This window comes from Arachis hypogaea, chromosome 20 (assembly GCF_003086295.3).
Source record: "Arachis hypogaea cultivar Tifrunner chromosome 20, arahy.Tifrunner.gnm2.J5K5, whole genome shotgun sequence".
Lineage (NCBI taxonomy): Eukaryota > Viridiplantae > Streptophyta > Magnoliopsida > Fabales > Fabaceae > Arachis > Arachis hypogaea.
Window position 1 is genome coordinate 137287514 of NC_092055.1, and position 23669 is coordinate 137311182.

The 23669-nt window shown below is 30.3% G+C and overlaps 2 protein-coding genes across 2 annotated transcripts; one reads left to right on the forward strand and one right to left on the reverse strand.

Moving 5' to 3' along the window:
* The first annotated feature begins 282 nt into the window (after positions 1 to 282).
* LOC112782670 (agamous-like MADS-box protein FUL-L) lies at positions 283 to 11092 on the forward strand. The gene is made up of 8 exons (XM_025825169.3): positions 283 to 564; positions 1968 to 2043; positions 2795 to 2859; positions 7333 to 7432; positions 7526 to 7567; positions 8847 to 8888; positions 8986 to 9086; positions 10734 to 11092. The coding sequence occupies exons 1-8, from the start codon at positions 380 to 382 to the stop codon at positions 10738 to 10740; spliced, it is 618 nt and encodes a 205-aa protein (XP_025680954.1). The 5' UTR covers positions 283 to 379; the 3' UTR covers positions 10741 to 11092.
* Positions 11093 to 13507: 2415 nt separating this feature from the next.
* LOC112786476 (uncharacterized) lies at positions 13508 to 14803 on the reverse strand. Its single transcript, XM_025829849.1, has one exon. It carries the CDS (start codon positions 14801 to 14803, stop codon positions 13508 to 13510), a length of 1296 nt encoding a protein of 431 aa, XP_025685634.1.
* Between the last annotated feature and the right edge of the window lie 8866 nt (positions 14804 to 23669).

Sequence of the window (23669 nt, forward strand, 5' to 3'; positions counted from 1 at the left end):
AGGAATAATAAACATCTGATATCCTACTGAATCGAACATCCCTAAACCCCTATTGTATACATTATACAGATACTCCATTGACTTTCTATACTTCTTCTTGCCTAAAATTAAGGTGAATGAATGAGATGAAAGCTCTCATAAACTATCTTCACTTTCTACTCTCTCTAGCCTCTAGAAGCCTATTATTATTATTATTATTATTATTATTATTATTATTATTATTATTATTATTATTTACTCTCTATCTCTATCTCTATCTCTACTATGATTCCCTGCTTATTATTGCTTTGTTTTCACTCAAACTTATTTATTAGGTTGGTGTGTGGTGGTGTTGATATAAAAAGAGAAGGGGAAGAAAAGAAGGAATAAAAAGTGAGTGATGGGAAGAGGGAAGGTGGAGTTGAAGCAGATCGAGAACAAGATCAGCCGTCAAGTAACGTTCTCAAAACGGAGAACGGGGCTCAAGAAGAAAGCCCATGAAATCTCCCTTCTCTGTGATGCTCAACTTGCATTCATTATCTTCAACACCAGAGGCAAACTCTCTCACTTTTCATCTCATTCCAGGTTTTCTAAATCTTTTCCCCTTTTTTCTCTAATTTTTGTATTCTTCACGCTGAAAACTCAAGTGAAGTCAATTTCATGTGAAGTTGATATTTAGAACAGTTAGATAATTTGACTGATTTGACTGAATTTTCATCTAACGGCTCTCAGATATCAACTTCACGTGAAGTCGACTGCACTGAGTTTCCACTTTCCACTATTCTTCACTTCATATTCGTCGTAAAATCAATTCTCCTAAAAATTAATAAGAGCAGACAATATGAATAGTTATATCTTTAATATATCTTTTTAATAAATTTTTTTTTAAAATTTATTTAAAGTATTTTTTTATTAAATATCAAATTCTAATATGTTAGATTCAGATTTTTTCCTCTTTTTGTTTTTTTTTTAATTTACTCTATGCAAAGCAATTATTATTATTGTTATTGTTGTACGGACGTTGTTGCAAGTCTTTTTCTTCTCTATGTATTATGAAGGGTGTGATTTTAATGACTATAATCTCATGAAAACACACAAGTATATTGTTTCATGAAGCAACTATATGTTAATTCCTTTCTCAATATATATATTATTCTGCACGTAATTTTGTTTCCAGTCAATTTCGCTATAAATTTAATTTTTTATTTAGCATATAAACTAGTTCATAAATAACTTTTATTTCAGATATTCTAATTGACATATAATTTACCAACAAATTTTGCTACACTTGAAAATGAGTAGATCTAGATTAATTTTTTTTTTTTGGAATGCATTCTTAGCACAAATAACACAAAAAAAAATAGTGCAAAAGAATACAAAAAATAATAGCAAAACTAACATAGAAATATTAATAAACAGAAAGAACCAATAGACTGTTTACAAATTAAATATAAAAAATTTATATGTATAAAAAAATTAATTATTAAATCAGTTATTATATATTTGTGTATAAAAATATATGATATTTAATTTATTTTAATATATATGCTATATAATTAACTGATTTTATAGTTGATTTTTTTATACACATGATATAATTAAATGTTGAAGCATTTTGAAAATTTTTTTAGGAACCAACTTGATTTATGGATATTGCTCCAATAACATTATTTTAAACATTAACCTCATTATACTATATGTTTCTATTTGTAAGGCTTTTAAGGTAATAAACAATTAATCAAGTTAAACAAAATTTGTTTGATATATAAGTATTATTCAATATATGAATCTTATTCTTTTGATGATCTTATCCATATGATTATTCTATGTTCTATTTCTTACTCTCTTTTTGTATATCTTCCCCTCCCAGTGGGGTTTTGGTACACTTAAATTTTGAGTGACCCGGATTAACTTAAAAGCTAATGGCACCATGCCTAATTTTTTTTATTTGATTTATAATTCATATTTAATTTTCATTTGTGAAACAGCGTGGAAAACATCCTTGAACGATATGAGAGACATGTTAATGCATTGAAAATCAATGGAGGTGAAAGTGGATCACAGGTACTAATACTTTTATTCAATAAACATACTTTTCTAATTGGTATATTATTAATTTTCCAACACAACTCTCTTTCTCAATAGCTTGCTATCTCTTCAAGTTGTGTTTGTCATATCTTTTAAATCAAACATTCTTCCAAACTTTCTTTTATCTTATTTTCTATTTTTTTTAATTTGAATTTTCAATTTCCATAAAGTTTTGTAATAATCTCTTATTTTCAATCTTCATGAGAGATAACTCATCCACCTGAAATCATGCAAAATAAATGAGAATAGATATTAATTTAAAATTTAAAATTTAACTTTAAATCATGTATGTTCACATTATTTTTCTATGAATTGCCTATACTTTAGAATATTTTGTTATATTATTGGAAAAATATTATTCATTAATTAGAATATATTTTTATGATAAATGATATAATTCTCAGGTAAAATGAAAAAATAAATATTTTTTAAGGATTATATTTAATCCTTATATATATATATATAGTAGAGTCTAAGATGACTATTATTCTATGATTGTTATACAATGATAATATTTAAAAAATATTACTAAAATTAATATTTTTTTTTTATGTTTTCGACACTTTTACCTTTTATTTTTTAATTAAAAAATAGTTTTAAATATTAAAATATTATTTTATTTTTAACAATACAGCTGCCATAATTATAACCAGTATATATATATTAGTCCTTGCGATTATTTAAGTCTCAACCAGTAATAATCTAGGATGATTTTAATTTATTGTAGGAAAACTATGCATTGGAATGTTTGAAGCTCAGGAGCAAAGTTGAAGTCTTAGAGAGAAATATAAGGTATGGGTGTGATACCTGGTAATAATAAGCGCCATTATTACACTTTGGTTGTTATGTGATGAATGTTGTTTTACCGATAATGTTAGAAAAAAAAAGTTAAAATCTATTTTATTTAATTAGTATTTATATTAATTGACACGATAATTAATAAATATGAAATAAAATAAATTTAGATTATTTTGATATTTGTTCACAAATACGTGCTATGCCAATTGCCAAGCAATTAAGAATAGGGTTTTGCTATTTAAAGCATGAAGAATGCTAAATGAAGATTTCGAAATGATTTTAAACTCTTTAAAATTGATTATGCTCGAAAATTTTGCAATTCATTTTTTTCTTTAATGGATTTTTTCTTTTTGTATTTTTAACAAATATTTTTAAAGCAAATGTTAGCAAAACCCTTAAATGTAAGAGAATGTCATGTAGTTAATTATAAAAATAAAGATTTGACTAAGGATACGTGTAAATAGATCGATTACTTATCGTCAAAAAGAGTTACTCTTTTTGTTTTCATAAAAGTATTCACTCTTAAAATTTTACTTTTTCATAAATAAGTGTTCACTTAATTAAGATATTAAAGGTAATAAGTATTATTTTATCAATAAAGTTCAACATCCAAATTATTTAACCTACCAAATTTAATTATGTTGTTATAACATAATTCACTTCCACATATTACTACTTTCAACAAATTTTTGACTCAACGTGCGAATATATATAACTGCATTTTTTTTTCTTTGTGCTCTTTTCGTTCTCTGCATTCTCTTCATCGTTATCTTCTTCATCTTCTCCTTTTTTCTCATCTTTCTTTTTCATTATTGTCATGGTCACTACCACCACCTCCATCTCCTTATCCTCTTTCTTTTCTCATTTAAATTTTTTTGAACTTCTCCTTTCTTTTCCTCCTCCTCTATCACTATTATCATCATCGTCGTCTTCTTCTTATATGTATAACAAAAAAAAAAAGAAGAAAAAAATGCAGCAATATATATATATATATATATATATATATATATATATATATATATTTGTGTTTTTGTAGCAAAATTTTGGTGTAAAAATTAAGAAATTTATATGTTATTGTTAAAAAATTTTGGTGTATTTATATTCTGATAAGTTCTGGATAATTCAAAACTCTTTCTCTTTCTCCTCCTCATCTTCTGTTGTTTTTTCTTCTTCTTTTACATCATCATCATCATCTTCTTTTTTTCTTATTCATCTTTTTCTTCTTATTTTACCTTCTCAAATTTCTTCTTGTTTTACTCTCTTAACAAGAATAAAAACAAAAAAATCAAACAAAGAAAAAGAAAAAATACATAATGCTGCAAAATTATTAAGAAGAGGATAAACCTACGTTCATTCAACTAAAAGAAAAAAAGAAAAAATATAGCATTAAAAAAAATAATTTTGTGCATTTGTGGCATAATTTAGGTGTAAAAACTAAAAGCTAAGAAATTTATGTATTATTGTTAGAAATTTTGGCGTATTTTTATTTTGATAAGTTCTGCATAATTCAAAACTTTTCCTTCTCCTCATCTTCTGCTACTTTTTCTTCTTTTTTTGCATTAACATCATCTTCGTCTTTTTCTTATTCATCTTTTTCTTATTATTTTATTTTCTTAAGTTTCTTCTTATTTTACTGTCTTAACAAGAATAAAAAAAATCAAAGATAGAAGAAGAAGAAATGCATAATGTAAAATTATTAGGAAGATGATGAACCTACATTTATTCAACTAAAAGAAAGAAAGAAATAAAGAAAAGAAGAAGAAGAAAATAATGTAGCATTAAAGAAGATATTTTTATGCTTTTGTAGAAAAATTTAGGTTAAAAACTAAGAAATTTATGTGTTATTGTTAAGAAATTTTGGTGTATTTTTATTTTGATAAGTTTTGCATAATTCAAAACTCTTTCTCTTCCTCCTCCTCATCTTCTGCTGCTGCTTCTTCTTCTTCATCTTCTTCTTCTTATTTCATTTTCTCATAATTTTTCTTGTTTCATTCTCTTAAGAAGAATAAAATAGAAAAAAAAAAGAAAAATTATGCTACAAAATTACTAGAAAGAAAACGCGAAAAATAAAAAACGTAGTAACAACATAAGCAATAAAAGAACGACGATAGAGAAAAAATACACGAAAAAGAAAAAGAAACGCGTAAAAGAAGTATATGTTTGTATTAGTGAAGCACGTGTGTGTACATGTTACGTATAATGAAAGTTTGGATGTGTAACAGAACTGTTATTTTATTTACTACTCTAATCAATCTTAAAATTAAATAAGTGACAAGATATAATATATAAATGGATAAAGTAATTAAGGAGAGATTTATTACTATATTAATCTAAAGGATAATTTTTTAATTTTAACTTTTATAACTCTAACACAATTTAATTATTTTCTTAATTTAAGTAAACATTTAAAAATAGACACTATTTATTATTTGAGAATGGAGAGAATATGTATAATGTTCTTTATTTGTTAACGATAAATTCATTGAGGACGTAAACCATTTTAATTATTTTTCAATAAAAAAAATAAATTACATAATTTAGTAAATGTTCAAAAAATAAGTATTAATTAAATTTAAAGATAAAACTAAAATGTTTAGATTTTAGTTCATGACTGTACTAGAGGACTTGAGAAAGCAAAGTTGAATCAAGACCTACCTTAGACGTTTTAGTTCCTTCTTTTTTTTTTTTTTTTTTTTTTTTTTTTTTTAGAGGAAATTAAACATTATACTTTTTTCACTTAGAAAGAATTTTTAATTTGACTTTTATAGTTTGAAACTTTTTAGTTAGGCCTCCTACATTGAAAGAAAATTATAATCAAGTCTATAAAAAAATTTATACGACAAAAGTTTGTGATGAGTTGGATAGATTATTATTTTTACCATATAAAATCAAATAGAAATCAAATCAGTTGATTTATATGAAAGTTAATATTTTTTTTTTCAAATATTAGGTTGTTTCAAGGATCAATATTATCAGTAAAAGAGAGTGTAGAATTTAATATCTCAACTACGAAATCATTATTTTTAGCTAATATCAGCCAATTTTTTTTAAAATATCATGTTATCCTAAATTTTAAATCATAATTATTAAAATCAAAATTTTAAATGTTAAATTCTAAATTATAAATTCTAGATTTTAAACCATAAATTCTAATAGTAAAATTTAAAATATTCAAAAAATAAGAATTAAAAGAATAATTTTATTAAAAAACAAGAATTAATTAATGTTGATAAACTAAAAGTTTATTCTATATATTTATTTATTTATTTCTCCCAATAAAAAACACAAAAGCCTAATTGTTTTCTTAATTATAAAAAATTCATTAAACATGACGGTGCAATACATTAAATCAAGGACGTTGCTAGGTAGATAAAAGGGTTTGTTTGGGTGAGTTTCTAAAAAAAATCTTTTTTCGAGTTATCTCTTTTTAAAAGATCTTATAAAAAAAGTAAAAGTAATTTTATGTTTAGATATTTTATGCAAAGAGATCTTTTTATTTATCAATTATGTTTGGGTATAACAATATAAAAATACTTTTTTATTTATTTATTACATAAAAAAAATTTTAAGGAAAAAAGATCTTTTAAAAAATAATGTAAATGACAGCTTTTCAAAAAAGATATTTTTTATTTTTCTAGTACTTTTACTTTTACTACTAGAAATTTGCCAAACACACTAAAAAATAAAAAAAATATATTTTGTCATTAAAAAAAAGATCTTTTTTTCTCAAAATAATAACGTCCAAACAAACACAATGACTTTTGTGAATAATGTGCTCTAAAATTGGCCCAATAAAGTAAAAATACACTATAACTCCAAATTACCCACCTAAATCTTAATATTAGGATCACCATCCGCACATCTTGTAAATTGAACATCCGATGTATCCATTGTTCACATTATTTAGTATTTTTATTGTCTACTTATACTTTTCTTTAAATCAATTCTAGAGAAGTTTTTTTATATGAATCAGGCTAGGAAGTTAATGGAGGATTTGTACAATGTGTACAATAGGCTATTTATTTGGCCCAATATGAGTTAAAAAATGAACATTTAGAGTAAAATACTACTAATTTCTCAAACACAATACATCCATACTATCCAGAATAATCATCCAGATACCAGGGATAATAAACATCTAATATCCTACTGAATTGAACATCCCTAAACCCCATTGTACACATTATACAGATACTTCATTGACTCTCCATACTTCCTCTTTTGATATTCTTTATAAAAATTTAAGCATTATTCGTAATTCATGGGTTAACTTTGAAGATGAAGTTATATACATCCACCCAATTATAATAGCTAGGGTTAATATAATGTGGACATTGTCAAACCACAATTTGAAAAGGTTGATTATTGTACATGAAAAGTTAGATGTTTCAAAACAAAAACAGCTCTATAAAAATTGAATGAATATGATAAATGGCTTGTTAGATATATAATCTTGAATGCATGCAGGAACTTGGCGGGAAATGATCTTGATTCATTGAGCCTGAGAGAGCTTCAGAATTTAGAGCATCAGCTTGAAGCATCTTTAAAGCGTATCAGAGTAAAAAAGGTGAACATTAAAAAGAATGATTGATTTAACATTTTTAATAATGTCCATTGTCCAATTATTGACCTATGTGATTTATATATTATTTTTATGCAGAACAATACTATGAAAGAATCCATCTCGTTGCTGCATAAAAAGGTAATAATGTACAATTGGGTGGCCTATATGCCTAAAATAAATATATTCCTAACAAAAATTTATATTATATATATAAATTTTTGTGCTATATAATAAGTTTTTGTGTAATGTGAAAAAATTTTATATGCGTCAATAAAAAAAAAAACACAAAAAATAAAAGAGCGTGTACGTGTGTATATTGTGTGAATGATTTTTGTTGGGTTAAGTCAATTTAATGAAATTTAGTTACAAAAATATTTGTATGTGTAATATCATCAATATCTTAAGAACATTAATAAAAATATTACAAATAAAAGGTTTAAGTAAAAAAATTAATTTTTTAAACTTTCTATACATTGAAAAATAACAAAAAATATTTTACTTTGAGTCTTTTAACCAGTATTTTTAAAACATTTATTTATCTAAATCCTTAATATATGGTGAATTCTACTTTTTTCTTTCTAAAATAAAGGATAAATTACCCCTTGTGACATATACAGTGATTATTCATAAATTATTCTTCTATCAGAGTTCCAAGATTTAAGTTATCTTCTCTTTTCTTTTCAATTGACGCGATGTTTCTCTTAAAACTTGATAGTATTTTCATAATCCGCACCAAATACACCTCTTCTTTTCTAATTTTAAAACCATAATTCCTCTCAAATCCAATCACCATTTCCAATCAATTAGGTTAAAATTTTGAACTTGTTCATATGCTTTCAATCTCCTATTTCAACGAGCACATCTATTAATTTTTTAGCTCTCTCGTTCCTAAGATTTTCTTCCTAGTATTTTTCTTAAAATTCAGTCGGATCAACAATGATACTTCTCTTCAGATAACCAATCCTCATAGCCTTGTATAACTATATAACAAAAAAACAAACTAAAATATTAGTTAGTCATAAAAACAATGAGTCAATAATGACCATCTTAGGATTTTTATTATTTAAATAATGATTGAAAAATAATTTAAGAGTAATTAAAGATAAAAATAAAATAAAATAAAATATCTTGGTGTCTCTTTTCACACACTAATTACCATCATTTTTAACTAATATATGACAAATTTTTATCAGTTTTTTAGCTCTTTCATTTTTAGAATTTTCTAGCGATAGTATTAGAGATAGTAATTAGATTTGACGATCTCATTCGAACTTTGGAACTCTGGTTGAAAGATAATCATTGTATATGTCACAATAGGTAATTTATTCTTTATTTTAGAGAGAACATAGTAAAGTTCACCTTAATATATATATATAGTGTCCCCCCTTCTCAAGATTGCATATATATCATGTGGCAGGCAAAGGCATTGCAGGAACGCAACAGCACGTTAACAAAAGAGGTACATAATATAAAAGTTAGAACTCAATCTTTAATTTCTATAGACAATGCAAGAAAGAAATGTAAAATTTGTGTTTTCTTATTATATTTATGGATAGATTAAAGATAAGAAGACAGTGGTGGTTGAAGATCCAGACTGCTGGGTAGAACAAACCCTAATGCAATCTCCCCAAATATCACTTCCTGCTTTAACACTCGGGTATTTATTCTCTTCTAACATGCTTTATGTATTTAGGGGGAAAAAAAAAAGACAAAACTTGTTTTGTTTAGTTTTTATTAATTATTATAATAATTAATAAAAATTAAATAAAGTAAATTTTGGTTATTTTTTATTAATTTTTTTGTTTATCAAACATTTCTATTTTTAGTCATTGTCCTTATTTTTTTTGGAATGAGTTTGAAACAATAAAAGAGACTACCATGACATGGTGGCGCAATTTGGATATAGATGCTTATATAATTAGATTTCGTTTGATAAAACTTTTTGAAAAGTTATTTATGTTTTTCAAGAGAACAGACTCTTTATTTTATATTTGATAAAAAAATTATGTGTTGCTTTTAGCTTATAAAAGATGGTGTTTTTAAAAGTATCTAAGATAGAATTTTAGAAAGATAGTTTGTACTTATCAAAATAAAAAAAATTAATATAATCTCATACATTAATTAATATCTAAATTTAATTCTTACATTAATATCTGTTTTAGTATTTTTAAATTTTAAAAATTATTTTATTAAAAATATTTATTGTTATATGTACTCATTAAAAATTATTTTTAATTTAATTTATCAAATATAAACACTATCACTTTTAAAAAATTATTTTTTAAAAGTTAGTTTTTATAAATTATTTTTAAAAGATAAAAACGTTAGCAACTGAGCCTTAATACTTGATAAAAATTAAAGTTTGCAAAAATAGCTCTCTAGTTTGGTATATATGCACATTATTAGGGAGTATATACTCTTTTTCTACCCGAAATCTTTGCTGCTAGATTCTGTTGCTTGATATCTAGATTGAAAACTCTTATCTCTTACAAATATAATATATATGTCCAGCAAAGAAAGTTATATCTTCTTTTGGCCATATAGTTAATAATTAGCAAATGGTGAAGAGAAGTAGTTAAAGAGTTCAACCCTACTTTTTTTTTACATTAAGATGTCATAACAAAATTTGGCTTGATTGGATAATTTTTTTTTAAAGAAATGCTTGTATTAACATCTTATTTTGTGTCTAGTAAAATTTTTTTTTATATATTTATATTCATAATTTTTTAAAATTTATTAGTGTTTTTGAAAATATCTAAGAATAAGTTTTTTAAAATTGACTTTTATTTATTAAAATTAAAAGTTTAATTAATATAATCTCATATATTAAAAATATTATATACACACACTAATAACTAGTTACTAAATGTATTTATATATAAATATATCACTACAACAAAAATTACTTTCAGTTGTAGAATTTTAATAGCAATAACATGATGACCACTATATATATACATTGTTACTATATGTTATAATGATAATTATATAATTTTTTGTGGTCATTAAAAAAAATTATCGATAATTATATAATTGTCGCTAAAATCTTTTAGCGATAAAGTATAAGATAATTAATATTTAATTGATGATAAATATATTAGGAATTATTTTTATTTATACTAAAAATAAAATAAATAGTTGCTAAATATAATTTTTGTAGTAATACATATTCTATAATACTAATAATTAATTTTAATGACTAATTTTAGTGTAACATCAAATATGATTGAAATATTATAGCGGACAAAAGTCCAATTATGATTATATCTTATATATGATTCATTCATTGTTATATATATGTCAGATTATAGATAAGATGCATGAAAATGGTATAAAGAAAGAAAATCAATGGAGGAGGAAGCGGCTGCAGCTCAAACGACTCAAACTATCTACTCTTCTACTACCATCATCATTTTGCCTCATAAATCAGTGGCATATATATATATATATATTTAAATGCAGTCAACTTTACATGAAGTTAATAGATGAAAATAAATTGTTAAATAATTTGATTAATTTGACTAAATTTTCATCTAACAACTCTCAGTAATTAACTTCATTTAAAGTTGACTGTACCTGAATTTTTACCTTATTTGTTCTATGTGCTGAACACATCAACTACGTAAAAAACAAAAGATGAAATAAAAGTATTAATTGCTAGTACCTTTAAGTTTAATTTCACATTACTTGCTAAATCTTTTGTAAGGAACTGTCCTAGTAAAAGTACTAGAGTGAACACTTAGTTTGGTTTCCGTTCACTCACACGAAGAATAAGATGATTTAAACAAAAAAAAAAGATAACATGACTACTTCTGACTTTACTACTTTAAACTATTATGATTTTTTTTATTAAAAATACTACGATAAATTTGGGCTGAGGCAACTCTTTAAAAACGTTGTCTATAATAAGGAAAAGTGTTGCCTTTGATAAAAGGCAACACTTTCCAACAAAAAGCAACGCTTTTTGGGGTTGGCTATACGGCCGTTACCTTTGGTCTAAGGCAACGCTTTTCTGTATTAAAGGGAACCCTTTTTATGGCAACTTTCAAAAAACGTTGCCTTTTCTGCAAATAAAGCAACTCCGCGAAAAGGTTGCCTTAGAGCACCCAAACACAACTCTTTATATTTGACGTTATGGCAACACTTTTTACGAGTTGTATTTTCTAATACATAAAGCAACACACCAGAGTTTTTTAAGTTGCCTTTTCATATACTTAAAGCAACACTTGGGCAAGTTTTTTCTAGTTGCTTTTTCACATACCTAAAGCAACACTTGTCCAGGTTTTTTTAAGTTTCATATACCTAAAGCAACACTTGTCCACATTTTTTTAAGTTACTTTTTTTATAGACCTAATGCAACACTTATTTATGTTTATTTGCAGTTGTCTTTTTTTAATACCTAAAGCAACACCTTGTTGAGTTTTTCTTAGGTTCTCTTTTTTAATATCTAAAATAATATTTTTTTACCTTTATTATATTTATATGACATTTGAAGAATATATAACACCCACATTTGAATAAGCTAATATATATATTGCATATATATAGAAAGGTCTTCCAAGTGTCAATTAACATACTTGCTAAGTTACTAAGTCAAATAAATAATAAATATAAGTAAGCAAAATACATGTTTTTCTGATGATGAACTTTAACAAAAAAAAAATTAAGTTGTCCACTTGAAACCAAAAAGACTTTATGATTCACCATTGTGCCAAGAATTGCCTTTATGTCTTCAGAAAACTTCATCCAACAATAAGAAAGCTGCAGTCAAATTTAAATGAACAAAAAAGTTATAGTCAAAACATCAGCTATACAATAACATGTATACTCAAGTGTTACAACAATTTAGCACACATATACCTAATCATGATTCGGTATATGAGTCGATGGAGGAGAATGCCGAGGAACTAAATTTGGATCATGTGCACTATTTGCAGACGATTGCTTAGATCGCAAGAGAGAAAGCGCTTCATCAACATTCATACCAGGAGAAGTTTGTTGCAACATAAGTTTCACAATATCTTCCAATCCTTGCAGTCGTTGCTTATGGTCGTCTAATTCAATTTTTAAAGCTGTTACCTTCTCTTCATTTTGTTTTTTGATTTCATCTATTTCTTTATTTTTGTTAAGAGAAGTTTTTGTAACAGTTCTTCCATAACATCGAACTCTTCCTGGATTCTCTTTACCAAAAACTTTTTGAAATGCATTAGTAGGAGTTTCTCCAGCTTCTTGGAGATCATCAAGTTTATCCTATACACACAAATATATGATATGTCTAATTTTAGGGATAAAAATTTAATGAAAGAATCCAAGAACCTATTGATAACTAATAGGGGCAGCAATCCAAAATAGCCATAAAACAGCCATAAAATAGCAGTCCATGATAGCCATAAAACAGGCATAAAATAGCCATAGAACAACAATTAAATTAGCCATAAAACAGTCATGAAACAACCATAAAATAGCAGTCCATGATAGCCATAAAACAGGCATAAAATAGCCATAGAACAACAATTAAATTAGCCATAAAACAGTCATGAAACAACGATAAAATAGCAGTCTATGATAGCCATAAAACAGGCATAAAATAGCCATAGAACAAGGGTTAAATCAGCCATAAAACAGCAACCATGACAGCCATAAAATAGGCATAAAGTAGATACTAAAACAACAACCACGATAGCCATAAAACAGCCATAAAAAAGTAATTAAAATAACAATCTACGACAACCATATATAAAAAGTAGCCATAAAATAGCTTTCATGACAGCCATAAAATAAGCATAAAATAGCCATAAAACATCAACTAAATCAGCCATAAAAGAGCCATGAAACAACCATAAAATAGCCACAAAGTAAATACTATAACAACAATCACGATAGCCATAAAATAGCTATATCGAGCATTTGTGTGATCTTTTGTCTTGCCAGAAATATCCAAGAGAGTTCCAAGAATACTATCAACTATGTTCTTTTCTATGTGCATCACATCTAAATTGTGTCGTGATGTGTTATACTGCCAATAAGGTAAATCAAAGAATATTGACCTCTTCTTCCATGGACCATCTTTCTTTGGTTTTAGTTTCCAAACGAATTATCCACATACTCCAACTGACTTAAAGCTTCAGTACCCGACAATAATGGTGGAGCTTGCCTATGTTCTACTTTTCCATTGAAAGATCTCTTGTTAGCTCTCCATGGATGATCCTCAGGCAAAAAGGCACGATGACCCATGTAGCATGTCTTGCGACTATATTTAAGATAATTAGAACAAGTCCCATGGTTACAACAAGGGCAAGCTAGCTTCCCTTTTGTACTCCAACTAGATAGCATTGTGTAAGCCGAAAAATCACTTATTGTCCACATGAGAGCTGCATACATTTGGAAGGTTTCATTTTTTGATGCATCATATGTTTCCACCCCGACCTCCCACAACTCCTTCAACTCCTCGATCAAAGATTGCAAGTAAATGTCTATATCATTTCCTGGTGACTTTGGTCCAGGGATTAGCAACGATAACATAAAGTATTCCTGTTTCATAGACATCCATGGCGGCAAATTATAAGCCATTAAAACAACAGGCCATGTGCTATGAGATATGCTCATGGTTCGATATGGATTGAATCTGTCACTTGACAAGCCAAGTCTCACATTACGAGTATCGAGAGCAAAATTTTTATGACGATTGTCAAAGTCCTTCCATGACTGGCCGTCAGCGGGATGCCTTAACTTGTCATCTTTTCTGCATTTTTTGTCATGCCACCTCATGCTTTTAGCTATTGCTGAGCACATGAATAGTCTTTGAAGCCTAGGAATTAGTGGAAAGTATCGCAATGTCTTCACAGGAATATTGTGAGATTTTTTTGAAGGCAAAACATCAGCTTCAACTACAGGATGTACAATCCAACGAGAAGCGCCACATTCATGACAAGATGTGTCATTCTCATACTCTTTCCAATATAGCATGCAATCGTTCGGGCATGCGTCAATCTTATTATAGTCAATACCTAAGTCTCTCACCATAGTCTTGGTTTTATTAAAAGAAGTAGGAATATTTAAGTTAGGAACAACCTCTTTTAGCAACTCCAAGAGAGAAGTAAAAGAGGTATTACTCCACCCATGTTGACACTTTAACAAGTATAGTCGGATGGTGAAAGACAACATAGAAAATCCCTTGCAACCGGGATACAGTTTTTTGCTAGCCTCTTCAATCAAGTCATAGAATTTCTTTGTATCTTCATTCATACCTTCTTTTATCCCTTCCGCTTGTACCACATCCCTAAATCTATCATTCAACAAGGCATCCATGTCGTCATACGAGTTAGTCTCACTCTCACTATCAATCTCACTATCGCTATCGTTATCAACATCCATGCCGACTACGCTTTCCCCATGATGAATCCATCTCGTATAACCATTAACAAATCCAAAGGCAATCAAATGGATATAAATTGTTTGTCTTTTGTGCCACAAGAAATTACAACACTTTGCACAAGGGCATAAGATTTCCTCTCCTTGTGGGCTTCCGATAGAGTAAGCAAAGTCTAAGAAGTCATTGACACCGTTACTAAACTCAACTTTATCACTCGGTAAACTCATCCAATCTTTTTCTAAGTCTTGGAAAAACCTAATTATTAATATATTGTTATTACTATTTAACCAAGCATGCAAATAATAATGTTCATGCATATTAAGTACATAAATCCATCAAAAAGGCACACAACAATATTATTATTAAAATTAAGAAACAATTATATTGCTTATCTAAAAGTAGACTAAATATCAAAAGACATTTAACATGAAAAACAAAAAACTGCACAAAGGTCATAATATACATATGAAAACCTACAAGTATATGCAAGAGAAAAAAAACTTACAGAGTCATGGCTCAACAAATTGCAATCTTCAAGTTCTAGAATGTCCACCAATGTTCCTTAAATTCCTCTGAAGCAATCTTTCTTTATAACAGAGTAAAGTATCAAATTTACATTATTCTTTATAAACAATTTAACTCAATCAAAGTGGCAAACAGAACAATCAATTGAAAAATAATAATCGATTCTATATGAACTAGTTAACTCAACTAATTATGAAAATTAATCTTTTTTTTTTGTGAAGACATAAATTTCTAAGCAAAAGTAAGTATTTACAGGGCTTTGACCACTGAAAAAAAAAGTGACATAAGTCGTTCTATTGACTAATAAAAGTACCCATGTGTTTCAACAAAAAAAACTATGAGTATTTAATTTTGGTAAAAATTATGTGTCCATTCAATAAATGGTTAGACCTTTTTATCCCTTTTTATCCCTTTAATGGTTAGACCTTAAAGGCCTTCTTACTGTACAAGGACTGATTTCAATATTGATGATATATATAACAGCTAGATTTATATTTTAGCTATAAAAAAGTTTATTTCAAAAGGAACACCATGAATATAGATAGAAAAAAATTGCAGGCTCGCAGAAATATTATTTCGAAAAGGCAAGATGCAGGTTAAAAGGAACACCATGATAAATTGCAGGCTCGCAGAAAAATTGCAGGTTCACATAAATATTAGTTCGAAAAGGAACACCATGAATAGAAATGTTAAAAAGGCAATATGTTTTAACTTTCAGCATGATAAAAAAAATATTATTATTCAGCGTTTTCTCCTTTTTCAATTTAAGGTGGAGGAAAACAATCAAATTCATAGAGACTAAGAGCAACTTTGCTTAATAATGCATCACTAAATGCTACTATAAAGTATTGACAAGTTAAAGTGCATGAATTCAATTCTTACTAAAAACCCTAGCATGGATTAAGCAGATAACAACAACCAAAATATCATCAAATGGATTCAGTATAACTCAACTAAACAACTGTACCTGAAAGTGAGAACTGTTAATGCAGCATCCAAAGCGAAAATAAGAAGCACCTATCCAGTCTTTGCTTCCTGCTCTCTGATGAGCGGATAATTTATACGCTTTTTGGCATTATTTTTACATAGTTTTTAGTATGATTTGATTAGTTTTTAGTATATTTTTATTAGTTTTTAAATAAAAATCACATTTCTAGACTTTACTATGAGTTTGTGTATTTTTCTGTGATTTCAGGTATTTTCTGGCTGAAATTGAGGGACCTGAGCAAAAATCTGATTCAGAGGCTGAAAAAGGACTGCAGATGCTGTTGGATTCTGACCTCCCTGAACTCAAAGTGGATTTTCTGGAGCTACAGAAGTCCAAATGGCGCGCTCTCAATTGCGTTGGAAAGTGGACATTCTGGGCTTTCTAGCAATATATAATAGTCCATACTTTGCTCGAGGATAGACGATGTAAACTGGCGTTCAACGCCAGTTCCATGTTGCATTCTAGCGTTAAACGCCAGAAACAGGTTACAAGTTGGAGTTAAACGCCAGAAATAGGTTACAACCTGGCGTTTAACTCTAGAAACAGCCTAGGCACGTGTAAAGCTCAAGTCTCAGCCCCGGCACATATCAAGTGGGCCCCAGAAGTGGATTTCTGCACTATCTATCTCAGTTTACTCATTTTCTGTAAACCTAGGTTACTAGTTTAGTATTTAAACAACTTTTAGAGATTTATTTTGTACCTCATGACATTTTAGATCTGAAATTTGTACTCTTTGACGTCATGAGTCTCTAAACTCCATTGTTGGAGGTGAGGAGCTCTGTTGTGTCTCGATGAATTAATGCAATTATTTCTGTTTTCTATTCAAACACGCTTGTTTCTATCTAAGATGTTCATTCGCACTTTAATATGATGGATGTGATGATCCGTGACACTCATCACCATTCTCAACCTATGAACGCGTGCCTGACAACCACCTCCGTTCTACCTTCGATTGAATGAGTATCTCTTGGATTCCTTAATCAGAATCTTCGTGGTATAAGCTAGAATCCATTGGCAGCATTCTTGAGAATCCAGAAAGTCTAAACCTTGTCTGTGGTATTCCGAGTAGGATTCAGGGATTGAATAACTGTGACGAGCTTCAAACTCACAAGGTTTGGGCGTAGTGACAGACGCAAAAGGATCAATGGATCCTATTCCAGCATGAGTGAGAACCGACAGATGATTAGCCGTGCGGTGACAGTGCACTTGGACCATTTTCACTGAGAGGACGGATGGTAGCCATTGACAACGGTAATCCACCAACACACAGCTTGCCATAGGAAGAACCTTGCGTGCGTGAAGAAGAAGACAGGGAGAAAGTAGAGATTCAGAAGACAAAGCATCTCCAAAACTCCAACATATTCTTCATTACTGCATAACAAGTATTTAATTCATGCTCTTTTATTTTTTGCAATCCAAACTGATAATCATAATTGATATCCTGACTAAGAATTACAAAATAACCATAGATTGCTTCAAGCCAACAATCTCCGTGGGATTCGACCCTTACTCACGTAAGGTATTACTTGGACGACCCAGTGCACTTGCTGGTTAGTGGTACGAGTTGTGAAAAGTGTGATTTACAATTCGTGCACCAAGTTTTTGGCGCCATTGCCGGGGATTGTTCGAGTTTGGACAACTGACGGTTTATTTTGTTGCTTAGATTAGGAAAAATTTTTCTTTTTGGTTTAGAGTCTTATATTATTGTTTTTGGTTGAAATTTTCTTTTTAATCCTTATTTTCTCTTTTTAAATTTTTCAAAAAAATTTTATAAACTAATAATTGAGTTTTTTTGTTTGAGTTTAGTTTCTTATTTTAAGTTTGGTGTCAATTGCATGTTTTTCTTTTCTTTTAAATTTTCGAATTTGTTTTCATTGTTCTTTCTTAATCTTCAAGTTGTTCTTGCTATTTTTCTTGTTTGATCTTTAGTTTTTCCTGTTCTGTGTATTTTCTTGTTTTTCTTGTGCTTTTTCAAAATATCAGTTTTCAAAAAAAAAATATTGTTAAATACCCTATTAAAACACGTTAAATTTATAGCTCAATTGGCTAGAGCGTTGTGCTTATGTTCTTGGTAATTGGCTATCTTCTTTTTAAAATTTTTTCAAAAATAATTTTTTTTTTTAATAAATCTTGCACCAAACTTTAAGTTTGGTGTTCTCCTGTTAACTTTTCTTTAGTTTTCAAAAATTTTATTTTGGTTTTCTAAAAATTTTAAGTTTGGTGTTCTATCTTCATGTTCTTATTGTTCTTGTGAGTCTTAAAAGTGTTCTTGAGTCTTCCTTGTGTTTTGATCTTAAAATTTTTAAGTTTGGTGTTCCTTGGTGTTTTCCCTCCAAAATTTTCGAAAATAAGGAGCATTAGATCTAAAAATTTTAAGTTGTGTGTCTTTTGTGTGTTTTTCTCTTTCATCATAAAATTCAAAAATAAAAAAATATCTTTTCTAACTATTTTTAAGCAAATATTTCGAAATTTTTCATAAAAATTCAGATTTCAATTTCAAAATTTTATCTTATCATATCTTATTTGTCAATTCTTAAAAAAAATCATATCTTTTTTTTTTAAATCTTATCTTATCCTATTTCAAATTTCAAATTTCAACTTGTAAAATTCAAAATTCAAATTTCAAAACTTTTTAATTTAAATTTCTTATCTTCTCTTACCTAGCTTATCTTATCTTTTCTAATCTCAAATCTTAAAATTAAATCTTTTTCATATCTTTTCTTTTTTTATTTTATTTTATTTTCTTACAAATATCTTTAAATTTAAGACATATCTTTTTCAAAACTTCATAACCAATTTCTCTCTCTTTATTTTTTCGAAAATCCTCACCCATATCTTTTTCTAATCTTTTTAATTAACTAATTTAGTTTTCAATTTTTTTTATTTATTCTTCTTCAAATTTTTGAAATTATAGTTAATTTTTCATTTATTTTATTTTATTTTATTTTATTTTAATTTTAGTTTTCAAAAAAAAATATTTTATTTGCAATCCGCATCATCTCCCTTTCTCCATCATGGACCTAAGTGGAAATGAACAGTCCAGAAGGACTCTGGGGTCATATGCTAACCCCACTACTGCTTCATATGGAAGTAGTATCTGTATACCCTCCATCGGAGTCAGTAGTTTTGAGTTGAATCCTCAGCTCATTATCATGGTGCAGCAAAGTTGCCAGTATTCCGATTTTCCACAGGAAGAACCTACAGAATTTCTGGCACAGTTTTTGCAAATTGCTAACACAGTACATGATAAGGAAGTAGATCAGGATGTCTACAGATTATTCCTATTTTTATTTGCTGTAAAAGACCAAGCTAAGAGGTGGTTAAATAACCAACCTAAGGCTAGCATAAGGACATGGAAACAGCTGTCAGAAAAATTCCTGAATCAATATTTCCCTCCAAAACGGATGACACAGCTAAGGCTGAACATCCAAGGCTTTAAACAAGGAGATAATGAATCTCTTTATGATGCCTGGGAGAGATACAGAGAGATGCTAAGAAAATGCCCCTCTGAAATGTTTTCAGAGTGGGTGCAGTTAGACATCTTCTATTATGGGCTTACAGAGAAAGCTCAGATGTCTTTGGACCACTTAGCTGGTGGATCTATACACATGAGAAAGACAATTGAAGAAGCTCAAGAGCTCATTGATACAGTTGCCAGAAATCAGCATCTGTACCTAAGTAGTGAGTCTTCCATGAAAGAAGAGGCTAAAACAGTAACTTCTGAACTCAGTCCTGCAGAACAAGTTACTGAATTCAATCAGCAATTAGATTTTCTAACAAAACAGCTAGCCGAATTCAAGGAGATACTACAAGACACAAGAATGGCTAATATGAATATGGAAGTACAGTTGAAGCAAACAAAACAGCAGTTATCAAAACAAATAACAGAAGAGTGCCAAGCAGTTCAATTAAAAAGTGGAAAAATATTAAATACCTCACTTCAGAGCAACAGAAAGCCAAGAAAAGAACAACTGATAGAGGATGAGCAAAATACTATCCAAAATCCCTCTGAGGATAGTAAGAGCCCAGAGAGGAATAACTCTGGCGTTCAAACGCCAGGAACAGGCAAGGAGCTGGCGTCAAACGCCCAATGGAAGCTCAGTTCTGGCGTTCAAATGCCAGAAACAGGTAGGAAGTTGGCGTCCAACGCCAATCAAGCTTCCAACCCTAGCATTCAAATGCCAATGAGGGATCAGACACACAAAAGTGCTGATAACAACCCCTCTAAAAAGGCTTTCCTAACCACTTCTGTAGGAAATAAACCTGCAGCAACCAAGGTTGAGGAGTACAAAGCCAAGATACCTTATCCTCAAAAACTCCGCCAAGAGGGGCAGGATAAGCAATTTGTTCGCTTTGCAGACTATCTCAGGACTCTTGAAATAAAGATTCCGTTTGCAGAGGCACTTGAGCAAATACCCTCTTATGCCAAGTTCATAAAAGATATCTTGAGTCATAAGAAGGATTGGAGAGAAACTGAAAGAGTTCTCCTCACTGAAAAATACGGTGCAGTCATTCTAAAAAGCTTCCCAGAAAAGCTTAAAGATCCCAGGAGCTTTATGATACCATGCATATTAGAGGGTAATTGCACCAAGACAGCTTTATGTGATCTTGGGGCAAGCATCAACCTAATCCCTGCATCCACTATCAGAAAGCTTGGCTTGACTGAAGAGGTCAAACCAACCCGGATCTGTCTTCAACTTGCTAATGGCTCCATTAAATACCCATCAGGCATAATTGAGGACATGATTGTCAAGGTTGGGCCATTTGCCTTCCCTACTGACTTTGTAGTGTTGGAAATGGAGGAGCACAAGAGTGCAACTCTCATTCTAGGAAGACCATTCCTAGCAACTGGACGAACCTTCATTGACGTCCAAAAAGGGGAGATAACCCTGAGAGTCAATGAGGATGAGTTTAAGTTGAATGTTGTCAAAGCTATGCAACACCCAGACACATCAAACGACTGCCTGAGCATTGATATTATTGACTCCCTGGTAGAAGAGGTCAATATGACTGAGAGTCTCGAATCAGAGCTAGAGGACATTTTTAAAGATGTTCAGCCTGATCTGGAGGATTTAGAGGAATTGAAAAAGCCTCTGAAACTTCCTCAGGAAGAGGAAAAACCTCCTAAACCCGAGCTCAAACCATTACCACCATCCCTGAAATATGTTTTTGTGGGAGAAGGTGACACTTTTTCGGTGATCATAAGCTCTGCTTTAAATCCCCTGGAAGAGGAAGCACTACTTCAAGTGCTAAAGACACACAAGACAGCTCTTGGGTGGTCTATAAGTGACCTTAAGGGCATCAGCTCAGCAAGATGCATGCACAAAATCCTATTGGAGGATGATGCTAAGCCAGTGGTTCAACCACAGAGGCGGCTAAATCCAGCCATGAAGGAAGTGGTGCAGAAAGAGGTCACTAAGTTACTAGAGGCTGGGATTATTTATCCTATTTCTGATAGCCCCTGGGTGAGTCCTGTCCATGTTGTCCTTAAGAAGGGAGGTATGACAGTGGTTCATAATGAAAAAATGAACTGGTTCCTACAAGAACAGTTACAGGGTGGCGTATGTGTATTGACTACAGAAGGCTCAATACAGCCACCTGGAAGGATCACTTCCCTTTACCATTCATAGACTAGATGCTAGAAAGACTAGCAGGTCATGAATACTACTGCTTTTTGGATGGCTATTCAGGTTACAACCAAATTGCAGTAGATCCTCAGGACCAAGAGAAAACAGCATTCACATGTCTATCTGGAGTTTTGCATACAGAAGAATGCCTTTTGGTCTGTGCAATGCACCTGCAATCTTTCAGAGGTGCATGCTCTCTATCTTCTCTGATATGGTAGAGAAATTTCTGGAAGTCTTCATGGATGACTTCTCAGTATTTGGAGACTCATTTAACTCCTGTCTTAACCATCTAGCACTTGTTCTGAAAAGATGCCAAGAGACTAACCTGGTTCTAAATTGGGAAAAATATCACTTTATGGTGACTGAATGAGTTTTCCTTGGGCATAAAATTTCGAACAAGGGAATAGAGGTGGATCAAGCTAAGGTAGAGGTAATTGAAAAATTACCACCACCCACCAATGTTAAGGCAATCAGAAGCTTTCTGGGGCATGCAGGATTCTATAGGAGGTTTATAAAGGATTTTTCAAAAATTGTAAAACCTCTGAGTAATCTGCTAGCTGCTGACACGCCATTTGTGTTTGACACAGAGTGTCTGCAGGCGTTTGAAACCCTGAAAGCTAAGCTAGTCACAGCACCAGTTATTTCTGCACCAGATTGGACATTACCTTTGGAACTAATGTGTGATGCCAGTGACCATGCCATTGGTGCAGTATTGGGACAGAGGCATAACAAGCTTCTGCATGTCATTTATTATGCTAGTCGTGTTTTAAATGATGCCCAGAAAAATTACACAACCACAGAAAAAGAGCTGCTTGCAGTGGTTTATGCCATTGACAAGTTTAGATCATACTTAGTAGGATCAAAAGTGATTGTGTACACTGACCATACTGCTCTTAAATATCTACTCACAAAGTAGGATTCAAAGCCCAGGCTCATAAGATGGGTGTTGCTTCTGCAAGAGTTTGATATAGAAATAAGAGACAAAAAAGGGACAGAGAATCAAGTAGCTGATCACCTGTCCCGGATAGAACCAGTAGCAGGAGCACCCCTCCCTCCTACTGAGATCTCTGAAACCTTTTCGGATGAGCAATTGTTTGCCATTTAGGAAGCTCTGTGGTTTGCAGACATTGCAAACTATAAGACACAAGGTTCTCCTTCTGTAACCATGGAGAGGAAGCATGAAAAGCTTCTCTCAATACAGAGTCAAACAAAACCCCCACATTCAAACTCTAAGTTTGGTATTGGGAGGCCACAACCAAACTCTAAGTTTGGTGTTGGGAGGTTCCAACCTTGCTCTGATTATCTGTGAGGCTCCATGAGAGCTCACTGTCAAGCTATTGACATTAAAGAAGCGCTTGTTGGGAGGTAACCCAATATTATTTAATCATATCTATTTTATTTTCTTTTTGTTATTTCGTGATTTATTAGGTTGATGATCATGTAAAGTCACAAAAACTACTGAAAAATCAAAAACAGAATAAAAAATAGTATTGAAAACAGCACACCCTGGAGGAGAGCAATCTGGCGTTTAAACGCCAGAAACAAGCACCAAGCTGGTGTTTAACGCCAGAAACAAGAATCTGCCTGGCATTAAATGCCAGAAACAGGCTACATTTGGGCGTTTAACGCCAGAAACAAGCAACAGTTTGGCGTTAAATGCCAGGATTGCACAGCAAGGGCGTTTTACACACCTAATTGGAGCAGGGATGTTAAGTCCTTGACCCCACT

Excerpts from the sequence above, each read along its gene's own strand:
- LOC112786476 (XM_025829849.1), bottom strand. The coding sequence starts at position 14,803 with ATGGATGTTGATAACGATAGCGATAGTGAGATTGATAGTGAGAGTGAG.
- LOC112782670 (XM_025825169.3), top strand. The coding sequence starts at position 380 with ATGGGAAGAGGGAAGGTGGAGTTGAAGCAGATCGAGAACAAGATCAGC. Across the intron at positions 2,860-7,332 it reads GTCTTAGAGAGAAATATAAG|GAACTTGGCGGGAAATGATC; the intron begins GTATGGGTGTGA and ends GAATGCATGCAG. Across the intron at positions 7,568-8,846 it reads TCTCGTTGCTGCATAAAAAG|GCAAAGGCATTGCAGGAACG; the intron begins GTAATAATGTAC and ends ATCATGTGGCAG.